Here is a 19,428-nt window from a genome sequence, read left to right as displayed (position 1 = left end):
TCACATGGAATATAATACGACAGCATAAAGGCCCAGAATTATCCAGAATTCGACAGTTTCAAGCGCCTAAAGGTGGACGGATGAAGTCTAAAAACGACCAATTTATTTAGTGGATTTGTGTAACCTTGATACTGATCATCTTTACTGAAGTTAGAATAAAGGCCAAAAAGAATCAATAGAAAAATATTAATTGTGTGACAAATCCTAATGTTTACCATCTGAATGTCCAAAAATTGCGTGCCATTTAAAATGCTCTGCGTGCCACTTTTGGCACGCGTACCACGTGTTGGACACCCCTGCTTTAATATATACGCTTGTTAATAAAACTTTCCGGCCTAAACGGGCTTCCCAAAAACGATTCGGGTTCGGCCGAGTTTCCTGCTGCTACTTTCGGGTCGGGCTCCAGTTTCAGGCCCATTTGCAACTCTGTGATGTAGCTTTCTCTGTTGACAAATTTTCCGTGAGGTATTTGAGAAAAAAAAAACGATTGAGTCATCATCATCCTAATGAACATGTCTTTGTTTGATAACTTTTTTTGTATTTTCACATTTTCGTATTTATAGTGCAGCATTTTTGGGTATTTTAAGTATCTTTTGCTTTCAAAAACGCTCAGATGTGAGCAGTAATGTTTAAAACTTGTTTAAGTTCAATTTGTTACTGTACCTTAAATGTGTTTTCCATTTTATTTCCCCCTTTTTACCACAGTGGTTTGTAAGGGGGCGCATGAGTGACGTCAAGTTTTTTAGTGCGGTTAAAAACAGGGTTAATGACGTCATAGATACGCAAAATTTTGCATGACGTCATCATATGACCTAAACTATGTTGTGACGTAATTTCATGATTTTGTGACGTCATTAACCTATGTACGTACAATTGTACACTAGACCCTAGTTATTTAACTGCACTCACTGTCGAACTTAAAAACACAGTACACGGGTTTGGCTTTGGAGCTCACTGACGCGAAGCAGACAACACAACTAGCGCTACGTCACGCGAGGGGCTGCGCGGGGCTCCTCTAAAATACGCAATCTACGCAATCTACGCAATCTACGCAAACTACGCAATCTACTTAAATCTACTTAAATCTACGCGAGCCACAGCCCCCTCTCGCCTATTTCGCCCGGCATGTAGCTTTTCCAAGTGCGCATGCGCACAACTGAAAACGTCATGAAACGTCACGAAACTGGAGCTGCAGCTCCGCCATAGATAACTTATTATTATTATTATGGTAAGCACTTTTTTCCAAGGAATGCAGCCTGACTACCATGAATAAAAATGTACGCATTATGACGTCACATACCGTTGTAAACAAACTGGCGCCAGTTTGTGTTCTTGGTTTTAGGTAGGTAAGTTATATTGTGTACGCTCTCAAAAGGAGTTTGAGGTACTTATTAAACATTAAATGCGTATAAACACTCCCATATAAAAGATTCAATGTTAGGGTTGATTCTGATGAAGTTTTGCTCCTACTCGTGAACTTCACTGTCCTGTTTTTTTAATATATGTACTCGAACTATTTTATTCAACATCGAATTTTTAACACAGTTGGGAGACCCAGCCATATTGCGACTTAAATGACTAACAAAACGGAACTGTTCTCCCTTTTTAAATGGAAACTTTTTCTGAGAAATGAAGACCACAAAGCTGTGCAAATGCCTTTTTATTTTTGGTATAAACTCCACCCAGAACCTACTACACCATACACAATGTTTTGATCATGCATTAATATCCTAACATAAAACACAGTTTACTGGCTAGTTTGAAGCAAACATGTTTGCGATTTTCTTAAAAAAGCATTTAATCATACAATTGTAATTACAGAAGCCATATTTTTGTTTTAAACAAAAAAAATCCATGTTTCACATTCTCTTTCACATTTCTGTTTTGTAACATTTTACTGTTTGTGCCAGTGCATTGCAAAAGGCTGTTTTATTCATAAATTAAACACACATAAAATATGAGTCCTTTAGTTATATGGAGTACAAGCCTGTGACTGTCATTAAAAAGGCAAATTAGGTAATCATATTGATTTTGAAATTGTATTGTAAATGAATCAATAAACAAACATCAGTTTTTCAAAAACTTCAGAAAGAAAATAAGGAATATTTATTTTTATTACAATATTAAACTGAAAGTATACAATTTGATTGAAATAGGTACAGTAAAATTTGACCGTAGTGAGAAGGTTTTTACCAACAAAAATACCAAAAACACATTTGCTGAAAGATGTGGCAGGTTTGTCAATTAGAACAAAAACCTCAAGTTATTGGTATATTTAGCTCCTGATGTTAATTAAACCTTAACTGAGTCTTCCTCACAAAATGTAAAAATAACCCAATAGTACCAAGAAAAAAATCTGCACTCAGCATGCATAAAAACAGCTTCCATTATATAAACTATCTTCAAATGTCATTTGTGGTAAATATCATACAAGAAAAAAAAAATGTTTGTACTACTGTATTCGACAACCAAGTTCTAATTGGTTGGAGAAATGATTAATTTATCAATGGGTAATAACCAACACCCAGACAATATGTAATCTTTATTCTGACTGCCTGTAGAATGTAGACCAGTGGTTCTTAACCTTTTTTTCTTTTTTTTGCACCCCCCTGGGTTTCTTAATTATATAGAATAGATCTAACCAACCTTAATGATTCAGCATCCCCGCACCCCCTAGGAACAGTTCTCACACCCCTTGGGGGTACGAGAACCCTTGGTTAAGAACCCCTGATGTAGACATTGCTAAAGAAATACTAAACCTTTTCAACAAAAATAAAACTACCATGGCAACAGATTTACATATTGTATGAGCAATAAATTTTGTACATTGGAAGAAAATTTAGTATAGCCATATACACTGCAAAAATACCTGCGCACAATTATCAGCCCGATAACACAGGCGTGCATGCTGGAGATTTTATGTGAGAGTGGGTTGCACAGAAAGAAAGTGTACTGCAAGTCTGCAACCAACAAAATCTGTATTAGAAAATAGAAAAAAAATGTTTTTAAGTATTTCTAGAAGTTGCACTTTTTTCAGTCATAAACACCATGCACTCACTGGATGACAATAGTAACTGACCAAATTTCTTGTTGATGCTATCATCTTGTGTAAACACCACCTCATTGCAAGAAGCATCTTTTACTTGTTTATGAGATCTGTTTATAAATTCAGAATCAATATTGATGTAAAAACCTGAACTTTCTAAATTAGTAAAATTAGTAACTAAAAGTTAAGTTTTTATGAGGAACACAGTATGTACTATTTTGAGTGAGTATTCATTTTTTAAGGCAAGGGTGTTTTTTCTGTTAACTTGTGAAGTTTCTGTTATTTATGTCTGTTCTTAATCTGACACAAAAAATATGTTTGTGTTCTGCCATCTGATACCTACCTCACACTTATTGGTTGATTTCTTGTCCCTGATTTCAACACCATTTTGTTGCTTTTGTAATTGGCAGGCAAAATTGTTAAAGTTGAGCAATATGTTCCCAATGGTGATGGTCATGGCATGTCAGTCAGGAAAAAAGGTTTCGCCCATCAGAACCATATGCTTTCACCAGTGGCTGACTTGATGCTGTAGACTTAAAGGGCACATGACCTGTATTATACTATTTTAGTATACTATAAAATATTTTAAAATTTTAGTAAACTATAGTACAGTGTAGCTGTGGGTGACACTAAAACGCTGAATGGGCGGGACGTCGCGGAAACCGCTCAATATCGGGTAAATTGCTGACGGTTAGTGCTATTAGGGTTAGGTTGAGGTTTTATAATAGTATATGAATCAAAAAATGTCCCTGCCTAAAACTTATTCAACTATTTCCTGACATTAGGCAAAAATGCTATGGCGGGACGTCGCGGGAGATGGCGGGACGTTTCGGGCGCGGAATGTAGTGTTCGGCGGAATTTTTTTTAATGATTTTCTATTACAAAACCTTATCCCAACCTTAATAGCTCCAACCGTCAGCAATTTAACCCGATATTTAGCGGTTTTCGCGACGTCCCGCCCATTCAGCGTTTTAGTGTCACCCGTAGCTGTTCTTTATAGGCTACAGTCTTTCTAAAAAAACAAACAAAAATACATTGTGTGATATTAAACAGGTTGCAGACGATGTTCGCGACTTTGCGCAAAATAAATTACAATTAAAAATGTTATCCGTAAAGTTTTTTTAACAAAAATAGTTGGTGCAGACTGCAGACTACATGTCACATTATAACAAGAAGCAACAAAACCGGTATCACCACGCGCCAAATTGAAACCAACTACCATGACGGAAACAATCACCTGGCTATAGTTACCGTAGTCAGGCTGCATTCCTTGGAAAAAAGTGCTTACCTATTATTATTTTTTTAAATAATACAAAATTTTTATTAATTTTGATAAAATGTCGATTAATGCCATAAAAGTTATTCTTAGTATACACTGATCAAACATAAAAACTATCTGTAAAGATTGTTTTGTATAACAACTTGGAAAAGGAATGTCAAGTAAAAATACTGGGGGTGCTGCAGCTCCGCAGCCCCCTCGCACGAGCCGACCATGTACAGACATAAAAAAACCTCGTCCCCGGGAGTGTCCTGGGTAAAACATAAGAACTCACAACAGACGAAGTTAAATACCGATAGATATGACGTAAAGAGCACAATCGTTTAAATTAGCAGTGAGACTGGGATCGGGTCAAAAACAAAGTTCATAGGTTGAGTTTGTGGGTGGTTTTATCATAAAACCACCTAAACGCTGTCAGCATAAACCGACAGCAGCATTTTTTAAACTGTTTTTACGGGGTTCGAACCCAGGACGCTTTTGATGAAGTTTTTTTTTCCGTCTGTACATGGGTCAAGCGCGCCGGACCATTCGGCCATTTTACATAGGCATGGTCTTTAATGCTCTTTGCTCCATCCATCGGCATTTAGCAAAGTTATCTGTTGTGGGTTTTTAAGTTTGTGCAATTCCCACAGTTTGTAGTCTAGGCCTACTGTCTGCAACTTACTTTTTATGCAATGGTTTCATGCTTCTATTTTCAATTCATCCGGCTTTGAATTAAACACATAGATGGAAACATACATAACCTTCACTAAACTTAACGATTTCTCAAAATTTTACGTCACTGATGACGTCAGACTAGTTCGATGTTTGGTTAGATTCTCTCAAATACGCGATTAATACTTTGAATTGCGTTAACAGCGGAAATAAGACCGAAACACACATACACAAAGCCGAGAACAATAAAAGTGGAACACATGTAACAAAAACACAACACAACAACTAACTGGTGAAGAACGAAAATAAAGTGCAAGAAAGACCCATGCCTGAAACTCGCAACAAAACACAAAGAATTTAGATTATTAGGGTGGTTCTAGAAATTTCGGAACAATGTTTACTCAACCGAGGGTAGCGAAAAACTTAATTAAACAAATAATGTTTTTTGTCATATGTTACAAATAATATATTTGACGTCTACTTGTTTTGCGTTGGATACGAACCAGTATTGTTGGATTTTATTTGTTAAGAAAGCAAAACACAATAGGACTGATTGCTTGTTAATGTGCAGCCCTATAGATTGGCAGTAGCATCTTTTTCCCACGAAAAAATGCTGACGAAAGTGTTTTGGAAAAAGCAAAAACAGTCAGCCACAAGAACTAAAAGAATAACACTATATCAGTGATATCTGGTAAAGACATGAGCATTTGTCGAAACGGTTAAACAATACAACACGCCAACGTCTATTTAGACCGATATATTTTCTGAATAAGACAGTTCTTATTATGTGATTTACTATTGTACAGTATTGTTATAACTCTAACATGCTTGTGAGGCAATTGATTTAAATTCAGTAAAATAGGTTTGTGTGAAACGAAAGCTCAACTGGACAAAGTAAAAATACCTCACCAGGCCTTTTTATACAACACATTAGGAAACAATTTCGAACCCAATTCACATTCAGCCAGAAAACCCAAAAGCTAGATAGACTTAAAAAATAATTAAGTAAAAAATTGGGTCAAAACTAGTGGCTCTCAGCGTGGGGGAATAACCTCATAGAGGTAATTTTAAAATTTTAATTCGAAAGAGTCTTCCTTCTGTGACGTCATAGTTTGCAAATTTTTGAAAACAATCTAATTACAATTTATGTTGTCGAATATGTTGTTTTGTTGATGGAAGTGATTGTCTTAATTTTTTGTCAGTGTTTAAAGGTACTTGTGAAACAGCAAACTGCGGTAATGCAGAAAAAAAATGTGCATTTTAAAGTGGAAATTAATGCGTTAAAAGCTTAAGAAGAAAAATGGTTATGTTTTTGTTTCACTTACAGAGTGTTGCGGTGCAAAAAATGAAGGTGCTGATTGGAGAACAGTTTGTTACAAAGTCCAAATAAAATGCACTGCACCAAAACCCGACCAAACATAAAAAATAAATGACATTTTGTAATGTAACTGGTCATTACAGAGTGTCTTGAGTGTTATTAAACCGTTACGAAATACATGTTTGTATAATTTCAAATAGCTTAACCTCTAAAGTTTTAGTTATTTACATATTTAGGAAGCAAAAAATAATACACTTTATACAGAAACATTAGGTCATAATTCGAGCATTGCGTTTTTTATAAATCGTTTTAACACGACTATAGGCAGATAAGTTCACAGATATCGCAGTAGTTTGTAAGACCTAAAATGCTGTATTTGAGCAATAGCTGTTTCAATAGCAAGTCAAGAAAAAAAACAAGAAAAGTTCAATCACTTTGCCACTTTTTCCAATTATCAAGCCATATATCGATGTTTTCAGCGGTTACCTACCATTGCTAAATACAGGTACAGACTAAATGAAAGTCTTAAGTATGTTTTAAACAGTTGCATATGAATTTCCGAGCTTTATTGCATCTCCAGCAGTGAATTAATTGCGGCATCTTTATTACCCCGACTGGCCTCAAGCACGGTCTTAACGACCTCCTCGTCAGCGGTAGGAAACATCTCTTTTAATTGTTTTACGTCCTGGTAAAACAATATAAATTGAACCTCAAATACAATATGATATAACTCATAATGAAAATTTAACTTTTTTTTTCTTGAGTTGGACGCATAATAAATTTAAATTTATACCAGATATGTTTAGCTAAGATAAATGCATTCATACTGGGATCAGCCCTGAAACGTCTATGCAGCCCAACGGTCACGGCATACTATATAAATCATAATATACTAGGTTAATAAAGCTGTCATAACAAATCAAGCCGGTCACCCCAGTATCCCATATGGTCCGAAAAGACTCTTGTCGTAGGTTCGAATCCCACAACAAGATTTTTTCAGCCTATACGCCTTGCCAGACGGGAACGCTTAGTGACCGTCTAATTCGCTATGACGCCTTTGTTGAGCCTGGCGTACTATGGCCACATTTGTTTAAATAAAATATATTGAGCAGTTATTAAAATTAGAGATGTGCTGAATTGGCTTAATTAGGTAAGGCTGAAACCGAATATTCGCAAGTATTGCCGAATAAATTCGTCGGAACCGAATCATTTATGACTTCACGCTTTTGACATGAAAATGTGGGTTTTTCTAATAGACGTGTTTTGTAGGTTTAAGGTTGTCGGTCTGCAAAACAATTACAAACTTTTTGTCAGCCTCATAAATAATAAAGTACAATTTTTATTACCGGGTCGATACTAGAGTAATAAAATAACAAAGTGTTATTTGTTCAGAGTTCTGCCTGGGCATCGCCAACATTTACGTTCCGAATGTACCGAGAAGGGTAGATGATTTCGATACCACATCCCAAGCAAATTTTAGCATACAAATATTAAACAACTGAAACATGTTTAAAAACGAAACAGTCTTCTAAAACTATTCAGGATTAATGCAATTGGGTTCATACGAACATTTTTCACTTTTAGCGGTTCGTGAGGTCGTTGGGGTTACGGTAGGCCAAACTGCACTGGGAGAACTCGAAGCACCAGGCCACGTTGAACAGTGAGGTTGTTCCTCATCAATCGCCGCTGTGTGTGCAGAGGGTGTTGATACATCTATACGTTTTGGTTCCGTCTTTTCTCTTTCGACAAGTGGTACAGGTGGTTGTGTTGAAGTAGGAGGTTGTTCGTTCGTTAGCTGAACTGTTTGTCTTTGTTGAACAAGGGTGTAATAGTTGTGTTGATGAAGCTCTACTGGTCCGTGGTACACTGGCCCAGTTGTGTTGGTTATTGTGTCTCCGAAATGCGGTGCTTCTACTCTCTCCTGCAAATAAAATAGGTAAAGTTGGAAACACACTGCTATTTTTCTACAGCAAAAATCTCACCATGTTAATAACTTGGTGTTGATTATTTTGACCGACTGGGGATAATTGGTTTGGAGTTGATCGCGATAGGCCTACCACTCCACCCGATCCGTTGGGTTGGACATGTTGGAGCTGTGCATTTCCGGCCGGCACAAGGGGTGATGTGGGTAAGGGCAGAAGTTCACCCTGTTGTGGGCGTACAACGTCATCCGGTATTTGAGGAAAATTGGATTGGGGTTCGCCGTCACTCATGTTTTTTTTGCATGAAGCTCGTAGGAAAGAACAGTCTTGTACAGATGAACTTAGTCTTTTCAAGCAATTGGGGCGGGTGCCCCGTCATGTTTGAACTTGCTGTTTGCAAGTTTAAACATGTACTGCAATAAAAGAAATACGCTGAAAGCACATAACAAGACAGTTACTACCATTGTTCGGCCGAATGGCACAACTCTTGGGGCACATTAACTGACTGCCATTGTTTAACTTTCCCCTTTTATTGCAAAAACTTTATGGTCTCCAAACAAGCAGTGATGTCATGTTATGTTTTGGTTCTTGTTGGCAAATATTCAAGTACTAAATCACAAGCATAACGAGGTCATTGCCGCCCATTACCAGGAAATAAAAATAACACCAGTCCAGAGCTTGAGCAAGCATGACACGAAGGCACAATTGCTTTCCTAATATGGCTACAAGCCTTCGTTTATTTTTTTTATTTTTTCCTAAAGTCAACTATAGAAATAACTTTTTAACACATTCCCATTTACTGTACAACATACAACTTACACTAGTATAACTCCATTTTCAGTTTTGTCATACCATGGTATTTTCGTTTTTCAAAAAAAAATCTCTTTAATTTTGCTAAATAATAAAATTAATACTAAACTACTGGAAATGCAACAGACACGCAAAAAAACCTTCAAAAAATTAACGTTACCGATTATAGTGCCAATAAAGTGTTTGATATCTAGTTGCCGGAGTCCGTACGTACAATTAAGTGCGAAACCGGGCTGAACTTAATCTTTTAAATAAAAGCTCGAATTAGGCCCAAAGGTTAGATTAACCAATGTCAAAAAGTCTTGATTCGTATACTACCTATCATGGCTATAACTGCGTTAACAAAAACTTACCGCCCAAACAACTTAACAAAATTAGCCAAAAGCTTTTCCCTGCATGTTGCACTTTTTCATACACAAAGGGTACTTCATGCACTATACCATGTTTTACTTTACCTGTCTAGGTTTAGGACCATCTTAGTACCGGTCGTCGTTTTGCAAACAACTGGGCCGATGTGAAAGTTATTTTATCGTAACGAAGCCGATGGGAACTTACGAGACGGATTATAGCGCCCACCGATGGAGGTTTTGTTGGAGGTGCAAATTTATATCTTTTTGTATTGTGATTTTTTTAATTTTGTGTCAGCTAAAAGATATGGTCTGAAAAAGTTTGGTCGGAATTACGTTGAAGCAAAAATAAATGATGGCTCCTTTGTTTCTGCCCAACTTGTAGCCCACAATATAGAAGTTGGTTATTTGTTTTAAAGACTCGAAAGGTAAGAATACAATATAAACAAATCTAGCAAACAGGCTTTCGAGTTGCCTAGAATATACAGACAAACACCACAAAACAATACATAAACTGCGCGCATTTACATTTGTGCAAGAAAAGTCAAATTATGGAGCTAATATATGCCAGTGTTGGAAGTAACGACTTACAAGTCTTTTGGAAAAAATCACACTAGATTTTTGGCGCAATTAAGCATGCATACGGGCGTTTTGAGAAAAATAATTCAGCAATAAGGGGGTTAAGAACCACAGGCTGTTATCAATATCTTGTACCCCCAAATCCACAGATTTAAAAGAGTCAGTTGATGACCTGAGTTAGTTTGTGACCATATCATGGTACACAAAACGTTTCAAATAATCAGTTTTTGTTGTCATCCATTTACGTCCAAACCGCGAATGATTAACTAAAATAATTGGAGACAGAGAAAGGCTTTAGACACACTTTGTCCACATTCAATGTCCTGTCACTAGCTGAATTGATGAGCCTTCAACTAAGTGGGAACAGAGTGTAGCCTACTCTTTACAGCTTACTTATTATGTAATAGTTCCATCCTTCCAGTTTCAATTTATTCTTTTTTCTAAACTACTACTTAACATTGATGGAAACATACATACGCATACTAACCTTCACTATACTTACGATTTCTTAAACTCCCTTGCGTCACTGATGACGTCAGATAAGTACGATGTTTTGTTAGATTCTCTCAAATACGCGATTAATACTTGAAATTGCGTTAACAGCGGAATTAAGACCGAAACACACAACACAACGCCGAGAACAATAAAAGTGGAACACACGTAACAAAAGCAGAAACACAACACAACAAACAAGTGGTGAAGAACGAAAAGTAAAGTGCAAGAAAGACTCACGCCTGAAACTCGCACCAAACAAAGAATTTATTATTAGGGTTATTATAGAAATTCCTGAACATTGTTTAGAACAAAAATGCTCAACCGGGGGGGCGTTGAAGCAAAACACAATAGGACTGATTAATTGTTCATGTGCAGCCCTATGAAAAGGCAGTAGAATGGTTTTGCGCACAAAAATGTGGAGTAAACGAAAGTGTTTTGGGAAAAGAAAAAACAGTCAGCTCAAAAACAATAACACTATATCAGTGATATCTGGTAAAGACATGAGCATTTGTCGAAACGGTTAAACAATACAACACGCCAACGTCTATTTAGACCGATATATTTCTGAATAAGACAGTTCTTATTATGTGTTTTACTATAGTACAGTATTGTTATAACTCTAACATGCTTGTGAGGCAATTGATTTAAATTCAGTAAAATTAGTTTGTGTGAAACGAAAGCTCAACTGGACAAAGTAAAAATACCTCACCAGGCCTTTTCATACAACACATTAGGAAACAATTTCGAACCCAATTCACATTCAACCAGAAAACCCAAAAGCTAGATAGGCTTAAAAAATAATTAAGTAAAAAATTGGGTCAAAACTAGTGGCTCTCAGCATGGGGGAATAACCTCATAGAGGTAATGCAAATTTTTGAAAACAATCTAATTACAATTTATGTTGTTGATTTTTTGTTTTGTTGATAGAAGTGATTGTCTTAATTTTTGTCAGTGTTTAAAAGTACTTGTAAAACAGCACAACTGCGGTAATGCAGAAAACAAATGTGCATTTTAAAGTGGAAATTAGTGCGTTAAAAGTTTGAAAATAAAAATTATTACGTTTATGTTTTACTTACAGGGTTCTGCGGTGCAAAAAATGACGGCGCCGATTGGAACAGTTTGTTACAAAGTCCAAATAAAATGCACTACGTCAAAACCCGACCAAACATCAAAAATAAATGACATTTTGTAATGTAACTGGTCATTACAAAGTGTCTTTGAGTGTTATTAAACCGTTACTAAATACATGTTTGTATAATGTCAAATAACTTAACCTCTAAAGTTTTAGTTATTTACATATTTAGGAAGCAAAAAGTAAGACACTTTATACAGCAACATTGGGTCAAAATTTGAGCATTGCGTAAAATCGTTTTAACACGACTATAGGCAGATAAGTTAACATATACAGCATTAGTTAAAGACTTAAAATGCTGTATTTGAGTAATAGCTATTTCAATAGCAAGTCAAGAAAACACAAGAAAAGTTCAATAGTTTGCCACTTTTTCCAATTATCAAGCCATATATCCATGTTTTCAGCGGTTACCTACCATTGCTGAATACAAGTATAGACTAAATGAAAGTCTTAGGGTTGTGTTTTAAACAGTTGCATATGAATTTAAGCTTTATTGCATCTCCAGCAGTGAATTGATAGCGGCATCTTTATTACCCCGACTGGCCTCAAGCACCGTCTTAACGACGTCTTCGTCAACGGTAGGAAACATTTCTTTTAACTGTTTTACGTCCTGTTAAACAATATAAAGTGAACTTCAAATGCACTATGTTATATCTCATTATGAAAATTTAACACTTGAGTTGGACACCTAAAAAATGTAATTTATACCACATATGTTTAGCAAAAATGAAAACATTCATACTGGGATCAGCCCTGAAGCGTCCATGCAGACCAACGATCACAACATACTTGCAAATAAATCATAGTAGGACAGGCCCATTAATCAAATCAAGTCGGTCTCCCTATTATCCCATATGGCTCGGAAAGACTCCTTTCGTAGGTTCGAATCCGATCGCATGATTTTTCTAGCCTACGCTTTGCCAAATGGGAATGTTTAGTGATCGTGATCGCTGACTCGGTATGACGCCTTCATTGGGCCTGGCGTACTATGGCCACATTTATTTAAATGTAATAAATTGAGTGCTGAATTGGCTTAATTTAGTTTGGCTGAAACCGAATATGCGGCAGTTTTGCCGAATAAATTCGTCCAAATCAACCGAATCATTTATGACTTCATGCAAAGTCGTACTCCGCGCTTTTGACAAGAAAACATAAGTTTTTCTAATGGACATGTTTTGTAGGTTTAAGGTTGTCAGTCTGGGCTGGGAAAAACGATAATGTTTTTAAAATCATAATCGTTAACGCGATTTTGGTTATGGCGTCGTTAGAAAGATTGTTAGCACCTTATTTTTATGCTTGAAATTGGTGTTTAAAATTTGGTTTCGGCAGAATCGCAACAAAATATTTTTGGATTCGGCAAACCGAATATCCTACACATCACTAATACAAAGGTACTCAACCTTTGTGATCACCAAAAGCAAAAAATTTGAACACAGTTATTTAAGATTTTAAACCATAATCAACTTAATACATTAAAAACCAAACTAAAATAACTTAACATTTTTCTGAAGTAAAAACTAGATTTATATGGGTTTCAAAAATGCAGAGGAGCTGTTAGGATGAAATGTGTTACAGTTCGTTGATGTAAAAACATCACATCATTCATAGAGATGACTACAAACACCTAACCTACAATTACATCTTAGTGTATGAAACTCAGGTCTTACCTCTTCTGTGAAAAGTGGCCCTTGTGGTTGAGGTGGTTGCTGCTGCTGGGGAGGAATTCCTCCTGGAGGGTAATAAACTGGCATTCCTAATGCAAAGGTAATTTTGGGTGGTGGGTAAAAAAAAGTGTTTTTTTTTTCAAGTAATACAGTAGAACTTTGTTAATCCAGACCTATTTGGAATAAACATTTGTCTAGATTAGGCAAAGATTCAGATTAACCGATGTTGATCAGTTAAAGTCTTACCACATTACAATTGACAAATCATCCGTACCTCGAGATTTGTCATAAATAAGCAAAAATTCGGATTAACTGATCCGATTTAACTGAGCTTAACTGTATTTAAGAGCCAGAATGGTATAAAAATGTACAAGGTATAAAAATCAGCAAATCTATGTTTCTCCCCCTAGTATAATTGATTTGTGTATTGTATGTTAGTCCAAAAGATAAATATAAAACATTTAACCTTTGAGAGTAACATGTATGGCAATAAATTCAATGTCACATCATAAAAATTCATTGTTACCTGCCGAAGGATAAACAGTTGTAGCTCCTGGTACCCCAATGGGTGCAACAATTGGATACCCAGGTTGGGGGTACATGAGGGGCATCCCTGTCGAAGGAACTGTTTGTTGAACTCTCTGAAAAAGTGATAAAATGGCAATAAAATATGGAAAACCAGCTTTATAGTTAATTTCAGTGGAGTATGCTACGCAAAAGGTACATGAAGGAACAATGGTCATAAAGTATAGTTCTGTTGGTTTTCCAAAGTCTATATATTGCTTCTTTTGGCAACTTACTTAACATTTAAGTACAAATTGATAAGAGCTTCACAACGCCAGAAATTCTAATAACATTAGAACTTACACCAGGCAAGTTTGCTGATGGTTAGGGCTATTAGGGTTGGGTGAGGTTTCATAATATTAATACCAATAACTTTAACCTAAAAACTCAGTTCCTAACCCTAACCCAATCTTACTGTAAATCTAAATAAATGTGTTTTTTGCGCCATCTATCGGTTATATTTAGTAAATATTTCTGTGGTGAGTTTTCATGTAAGTTGCTCCACCCACAACACAGAAGAAATAAGCTGTATTGATTCAGGCTTCATCAAAAAACCTAATCACCTATAAATGTACATGTGGTGATACATTCATTGTGTCTGACCATTTAAATATAATCAAATATTTAAATCAGTGACCCCAAACAAAAGCAAAAACCATGTCTTAAAATTTTTCCTCCTGTAGGATGTACTGCCCACATTTAAAAACACTGGTCCACAACATGCACTGACACTACTTTTAAAGGAAGTTGATTTTTCTATGTTATATTATTCAGTTAGAAGAAATCCAGTGCGACTGATATAAGCAGAGTTATACAGCATAGCAAAATGCTTAGATGAAATACAAGTCACTTTTTTTTAATTATCTGGATAGTATATTTCTCATTAACAATGACAGTAACCACCAACCTCCTTTCACTACAAACTGAGTCATGCAATACTTAGATTATTTTTTTTTAAAATTCCCATTTAAAAAGTGTTAAGGAGGTGGTGAGTTAACAAATTGAGAAGCCCATTTATTGCTTTGTAAGTGACAACCTTTATAGCTTACCTTTTTAGATAACATCATATGAATTGATCCCTCAAGATCTACACCCAATTTTCCAGTAAGCGGCCACCAATCGTCAACCTGCTCTCCATGTTTTACAGCATCCGGTAGGGTTATATCTGTCCAGGCTATTCGAACATCAGTTTGTAATGATTTCTGCAATGAAAAAAAGGTGTTGCTTGACATGACTGATTGAAAAAGGGGTATTTGTGTGTGACAATCATCAAGTATTTAAATAAGTCCAAATAACTACAGCGGACATCTGTTGATCTGGATCTTTGCCTGATTCGGACAAAACTGTAGGCACACGCCATTTGTAATATGGTAAGGTTTAAACTAATCGACATAACTTGAACTTTGCTTAATCATGACAATTTTTTTGTGGGTCAGGATTAACTGAGGGGTCAAAATGGGTCAGGATTAACAGAGGTTTACTGTGTATACATTAATTTTAAACTAAACAAAATAGAAATAATGCAAAGACAGCATACCTACATTGTAATTATTCTTATAATTGTATCGCTTCAAACCATGTCATAAATTATTCAACACGATAAGACAATGTGGAAATGCAGGTTAGATCAGGTTCATTGGCATCACAATACAAGCCCAAGTTAACAAATCCGTTTTCAGCATTTGCATAGTTTGGAAGGGCAAAGAGAATTTGTTTTTAACAGACCTAAATATAGACTAAAGCATTTTTGACCATTTTTTACATTTTAATAAACCTTACTCAAAAGACATTTTACAAAACATAAAACATGTGCTTAGGAACACTATACATGGACTTAAAAAGTAATTTGATCATAAACATTACTGCCAGAGTACTGGTGTATATAGAATACATTGTTCAGACGTTTCGACAATCTCTGTTGTCATCATCAGTGCAGGTTGTCAATCAAACTGTATTCTATATACACCAGTACTCTGGCAGTAATGTTTATGATCAAATAAAACATGTGGCTGTGCATAAAAAAACGTTTGGGCCAGGTCTAGGTTTGCATACAATATTAAAGCCTCTAGGTTTGCATACAATATTAAACAGTAAATGGTAACACTAAATAATTACAAACCACCAAAACTGGGTAGAGCTACTAACACCATAACGAGAATCTACCCCCCACATTTGATTGGTTATATCTCCAAAAATGCTCACGGTTAGGGCTATTAGGGTCAGGGTAAGGTATTAGCACTTAAAATTCAATAAAACTAACCCAAAAAATTAGTTACTAATGCAAAAATTTTATGTAATTATTTCCCAACCCAACCCATTTATAGCCGCTAAATAAAAATTCAGCTCTTTACGCCCCCTTGTGAAAGCGATGTTCGGATTCTCGTTATGGTGTTAGTAGCTCTACCCCAAAACTGACACTACAATCAGTACATGCAAGGAGCTTAAGATTGATAATAACATTTACATACTATTAATTCTTGGATCAACTTACTTCATCCATTATTTCAACATAAATAGTTTCAATTGGTTCATTCCAGGCAACAGAAACCGGTTTTGTCCAGTGGGGGTTTTTTGCTCCGTTTTGATCTGTGTCCGTCTCCACCATGGTGTGGTTGACTCGAATTCGACAATACGGGTCCATTTTCACAAGTCCATAGTTCTTGTTCAGTTTTGCCTGATTGTAAAACACAAAAAATATTGAGTTGGATGAATTATGAAATGATTTTTTTTTAATATAATAATTTTGTTTGCACGTGTATGGATAGTGAACACACTGCCACTGTTCCAATTAATAGGCAAAATCAGTGCTTTACAATTTTTTGGTTGTTAAATTTTACAATTGAAAACAACCAAAAGACAGATCAATCAAATACAAAACATTTTTTAGGTACCATGTTAAAGACCACTAACATATAGAATACATAGACCAGTGGTTCCCAACCAGGGCCCATGGCCCCCCAGTGTTCTGGGGGCCACGGGCGTAGATTCACAAAAAACACCCACTAAAAGTCATTTTCACTTTACCTTTATTCCCGAATTTAATCGACTATTTCACATACTATTTGTCTCTAGTGAGGTTTATCACGCTCATTTACTCTATTAGACCTGTTACTCTATTAGAAATTTATACCGCATTCCAACGCGAGATTGCTATCTACATTTTAAGGGGGCCACAGGTCCTACATGGTAACTTGAAAGGGGCCACGAGGCCAAAAAGTTACTTTAAGGGGGCCATGGTCCACGAAAGGTTGGGAACCACTGACATAGACCATTAAGCAAGATTAACAATATTCTTATTAACCATTGTGCAACTACAAAACTGGTATGGATGAGCTGAGATGAGCCAGAACACAAGTACTCAGTACCGAGCATCGCTATTTTTGATGCTCGGTGCTCGGCCGAGCAGTTGCACAAACATTTGCAGTTTTGGCCTATCCCTAAAAACTAGCATACACATGATTTTGTACCTCAATGACAGAGATAAATAGGCGTTCTGTCACCATAACAGGTTGCATTCTTTGCTTTTGGATTTCTCTAGCTGCGAGTTGTTGAGCCATCTGTGCATCACGATCCATCTGACTTGAGGCGCCCCCTGGGGTTTCAACATTTAGAAATTCCTGAGGCAACTCACCCAACATTACCTGTAGAAAAATATGTCTATTTCAGTCTAATAAATAAACTTTGCATGATAGGTAACAGGAATCTGGATAATAGCAATTGTAATTTACCAAGGTTTTTCTTGCAATAACCAGAAAATGAAATTATCATGAATCGTCTGTTAAAGAAATTGTATTGCATAGTGTTAAGGTTTATATCAGTTTGATCTTAGTGACACACAAAAATTTTGTTCTGACACAAAAGCCAATGTGTGACAATTTTTAGTTAACTGCTGATCTCGAGATTATGAATTTTACACTGGTCGTTTTTAAAGGTAATTTCACAGAATTTTTGCCATATTTTTGCACAAAGTAAGAGATAAGTTTATAATGGTAAGTATATATATGGTATTACCACAAAGAGATTATGCTGAATCACAAAAGATTTTTTTACTTACAGCCCCTCTGCTTGTTTCTTTTAATCCAGTTTCTGCTTGCGTTGGAGCTTCTGCCATTTTTAATGATAGTATTATCCCTATGCCCTAAAATGCATTACACAAACTGGAAAACACATGCTAATATAAGAAAATAATTCACAGATTACAAAAAGCACCGCATACTGTAAAACGCACCAAAAAAGCACAGCAAAAATGCATGCACCATGATTGACAATATTTGGTATCTGAACAAAATAAGTGCACTTGCAAAAATTTATATGAAGAACAACACTAGAAATACTGTATTTTCCCAAAAACTTTATGTAACCATGCGACATTTTAAAGTGAAAAAATGCAATCAATGTACACACTTAAACGTACATAATAATATTGAAACCTATGTTATTTATGTTAAATTTAGACACTGCTACTCACATCTGAAGTACAGAACCACTAGGTTGTCATTTTTGTTCTCACCACAAACAGCATCATTAAGCAGCACAATTTGAAAATAACACTTTTTGTGATAAACTATAGCAGTTTATATGTATTCCTGTTGCCTGTATTGGTCCTTTGGCATTGAATGCGACTCCTCAACTAGTTCTGCATTTGCAAGACTTGCTCTGGTAACCTTTAGTCTTACGATTCGCTGGTTTTTAATCAGTTTCTTTTTCGCTTGTTTCTGTGTTGCCATAGTTACATCATAACCGTTGACCTGAAGTATTTTGTCACCAACTTTCAAGCCACATTTGTCTGCGGGTCCATCAGGGCAAACTCGGGTCACAAATATGCCCTTAAATAGAACATAATCTTTAAAGCCTTATTACAATTGATGTTAAGTTTACAAATCGGCTGACTTTAAGTATTAGGAATTCGATTTTTTTATAAAGTACCAACAGTTTTAGCTTTATTACATATACCGATAATAGTAACTTAAAAATGGTTCATTATAATTTATACACACCGAATCATTTGGAACAAATGGATTTCTACTGGCATCCTGGTCAATTCCGCCACCAATAGCAAATCCAAGAATAAGATTTCCATCTTGAACATCTTTGACTATTTCAATGCATTCCTAAAAACAGTTCAATAATACGGTAATTTCTTAAAACGAAACCAAACATTTGTCAAATTGCTTTTGATGCATGGGCATGGGATATTATATACCACAAAAATACATATTGAAAAACAAGGAATAGAACAACATATAATTATTGAGAGAATATTAAGGAGAAGTTGCTGAATAACAATAAGAAATAATTACACAAAACAAACGTTCCAACAACATTTGTACAGCGGTTATGCTTATTTCGAAGTATTCAAAACTTACGCATAGTACTTCGCTTTCAAACGTGTTCACGTAGTCAGCCATGTCTAAAATCTGAAACAGCTTTTGTAAAGTTGATGTTAGTGTAACAAAGATTTCAGAAAGTCTATTCAACGCCCGGAAAAGGCGTATCTAACTCTATATTGTTGTATTCTTTGCTGTCTTGTATGAAAATTTATTGAGAATGAGATCACAAGGTTCAATCTTTAGCGCCATCAAAATATGTGCGGAAGTATAAAATTATAATGTGTTTTT

The 19,428-nt window shown here is 35.7% G+C and overlaps 4 protein-coding genes and 1 long non-coding RNA gene across 11 annotated transcripts; 1 reads left to right on the top strand and 4 right to left on the bottom strand.

Moving 5' to 3' along the window:
• Nucleotides 1-1,233: 1,233 nt before the first annotated feature.
• Nucleotides 1,234-1,928, top strand: LOC145225031 (uncharacterized). Its single transcript, XR_013859788.1, has 2 exons — nucleotides 1,234-1,342; nucleotides 1,546-1,928. It is a non-coding gene; the product is annotated as an uncharacterized LOC145225031 (long non-coding RNA).
• Nucleotides 1,645-4,331, bottom strand: LOC145225030 (uncharacterized). Of its 6 annotated transcripts, none has more exons than XM_080091673.1 (4): nucleotides 4,284-4,321; nucleotides 3,390-3,579; nucleotides 3,059-3,156; nucleotides 1,645-2,960 (listed from the first exon to the last, which is right to left on the bottom strand). In XM_080091673.1, the coding sequence occupies exons 2-4, from the start codon at nucleotides 3,431-3,433 to the stop codon at nucleotides 2,779-2,781; spliced, it is 324 nt and encodes a 107-aa protein (XP_079947799.1). In that variant the 5' UTR covers nucleotides 3,434-3,579; nucleotides 4,284-4,321; the 3' UTR covers nucleotides 1,645-2,778. The 6 variants fall into 6 exon arrangements, with proteins under 6 accessions (XP_079947799.1, XP_079947801.1, XP_079947803.1 ...); XM_080091675.1 differs by having other exon boundaries at nucleotides 4,298-4,314; XM_080091677.1 differs by having other exon boundaries at nucleotides 1,645-2,976; nucleotides 3,390-4,331.
• A 1,312-nt stretch (nucleotides 4,332-5,643) lies between these two features.
• Nucleotides 5,644-10,427, bottom strand: LOC145223872 (uncharacterized). 2 transcript variants are annotated; one of them, XM_080090274.1, is made up of 3 exons: nucleotides 8,280-10,427; nucleotides 7,867-8,218; nucleotides 5,644-6,982 (listed from the first exon to the last, which is right to left on the bottom strand). In XM_080090274.1, coding segments are annotated over exons 1-3 (585 nt in total). In that variant the 5' UTR covers nucleotides 8,511-10,427; the 3' UTR covers nucleotides 5,644-6,980. The 2 variants fall into 2 exon arrangements, with proteins under 2 accessions (XP_079946400.1, XP_079946399.1); XM_080090273.1 differs by lacking the exon at nucleotides 5,644-6,982 and having other exon boundaries at nucleotides 7,621-8,218.
• A 72-nt stretch (nucleotides 10,428-10,499) lies between these two features.
• Nucleotides 10,500-17,934, bottom strand: LOC145223871 (toll-interacting protein B-like). The gene is made up of 7 exons (XM_080090271.1): nucleotides 17,865-17,934; nucleotides 17,278-17,451; nucleotides 16,302-16,484; nucleotides 14,860-15,012; nucleotides 13,773-13,887; nucleotides 13,250-13,335; nucleotides 10,500-12,192 (listed from the first exon to the last, which is right to left on the bottom strand). Exons 1-7 carry the CDS (start codon nucleotides 17,919-17,921, stop codon nucleotides 12,073-12,075), a joined length of 888 nt encoding a protein of 295 aa, XP_079946397.1. The 5' UTR covers nucleotides 17,922-17,934; the 3' UTR covers nucleotides 10,500-12,072.
• A 33-nt stretch (nucleotides 17,935-17,967) lies between these two features.
• Nucleotides 17,968-19,392, bottom strand: LOC145223873 (tax1-binding protein 3-like). The gene is made up of 3 exons (XM_080090275.1): nucleotides 19,177-19,392; nucleotides 18,808-18,921; nucleotides 17,968-18,636 (listed from the first exon to the last, which is right to left on the bottom strand). Exons 1-3 carry the CDS (start codon nucleotides 19,216-19,218, stop codon nucleotides 18,385-18,387), a joined length of 408 nt encoding a protein of 135 aa, XP_079946401.1. The 5' UTR covers nucleotides 19,219-19,392; the 3' UTR covers nucleotides 17,968-18,384.
• Between the last annotated feature and the right edge of the window lie 36 nt (nucleotides 19,393-19,428).

The sequence above is a fragment of the Phallusia mammillata genome, chromosome 4, assembly GCF_965637545.1.
Source record: "Phallusia mammillata chromosome 4, kaPhaMamm4.hap1.1, whole genome shotgun sequence".
In the NCBI taxonomy this organism is placed as follows: domain Eukaryota; kingdom Metazoa; phylum Chordata; class Ascidiacea; order Phlebobranchia; family Ascidiidae; genus Phallusia; species Phallusia mammillata.
The sequence above is the reverse complement of the archived record's forward strand: the minus strand, read 5'-3'. Positions and strand labels throughout refer to the sequence as shown.

Bases quoted from the DNA above. Each gene is read 5' to 3' on its own strand.
- LOC145225030 (XM_080091672.1), bottom strand. From the start codon at position 3,433: ATGGTGTTGAAATCAGGGACAAGAAATCAACCAATAAGTGTGAG. The intron at 3,157-3,389 runs GTAGGTATCAGA...ATTTATAAACAG, and splicing joins AATCAACCAATAAGTGTGAG to ATCTCATAAACAAGTAAAAG. The intron at 2,961-3,058 runs GTGAGTGCATGG...TGTTGGTTGCAG, and splicing joins TCAGTTACTATTGTCATCCA to ACTTGCAGTACACTTTCTTT.
- LOC145223872 (XM_080090273.1), bottom strand. From the start codon at position 8,510: ATGAGTGACGGCGAACCCCAATCCAATTTTCCTCAAATACCGGATGAC. The intron at 8,219-8,279 runs GTGAGATTTTTG...TTTTATTTGCAG, and splicing joins AACACCAAGTTATTAACATG to GAGAGAGTAGAAGCACCGCA.
- LOC145223871 (XM_080090271.1), bottom strand. From the start codon at position 17,921: ATGGCAGAAGCTCCAACGCAAGCAGAAACTGGATTAAAAGAAACAAGC. The intron at 15,013-16,301 runs GTAAGTTGATCC...TTTTCATTGCAG, and splicing joins ATGTTGAAATAATGGATGAA to AAATCATTACAAACTGATGT. The intron at 13,336-13,772 runs GTAACAATGAAT...CCTTTGCATTAG, and splicing joins AACTGTTTATCCTTCGGCAG to GAATGCCAGTTTATTACCCT.
- LOC145223873 (XM_080090275.1), bottom strand. From the start codon at position 19,218: ATGGCTGACTACGTGAACACGTTTGAAAGCGAAGTACTATGC. The intron at 18,922-19,176 runs GTAAGTTTTGAA...AACTGTTTTTAG, and splicing joins TTGAAAGCGAAGTACTATGC to GAATGCATTGAAATAGTCAA. The intron at 18,637-18,807 runs GTGTGTATAAAT...GTTCTATTTAAG, and splicing joins CATTTGTTCCAAATGATTCG to GGCATATTTGTGACCCGAGT.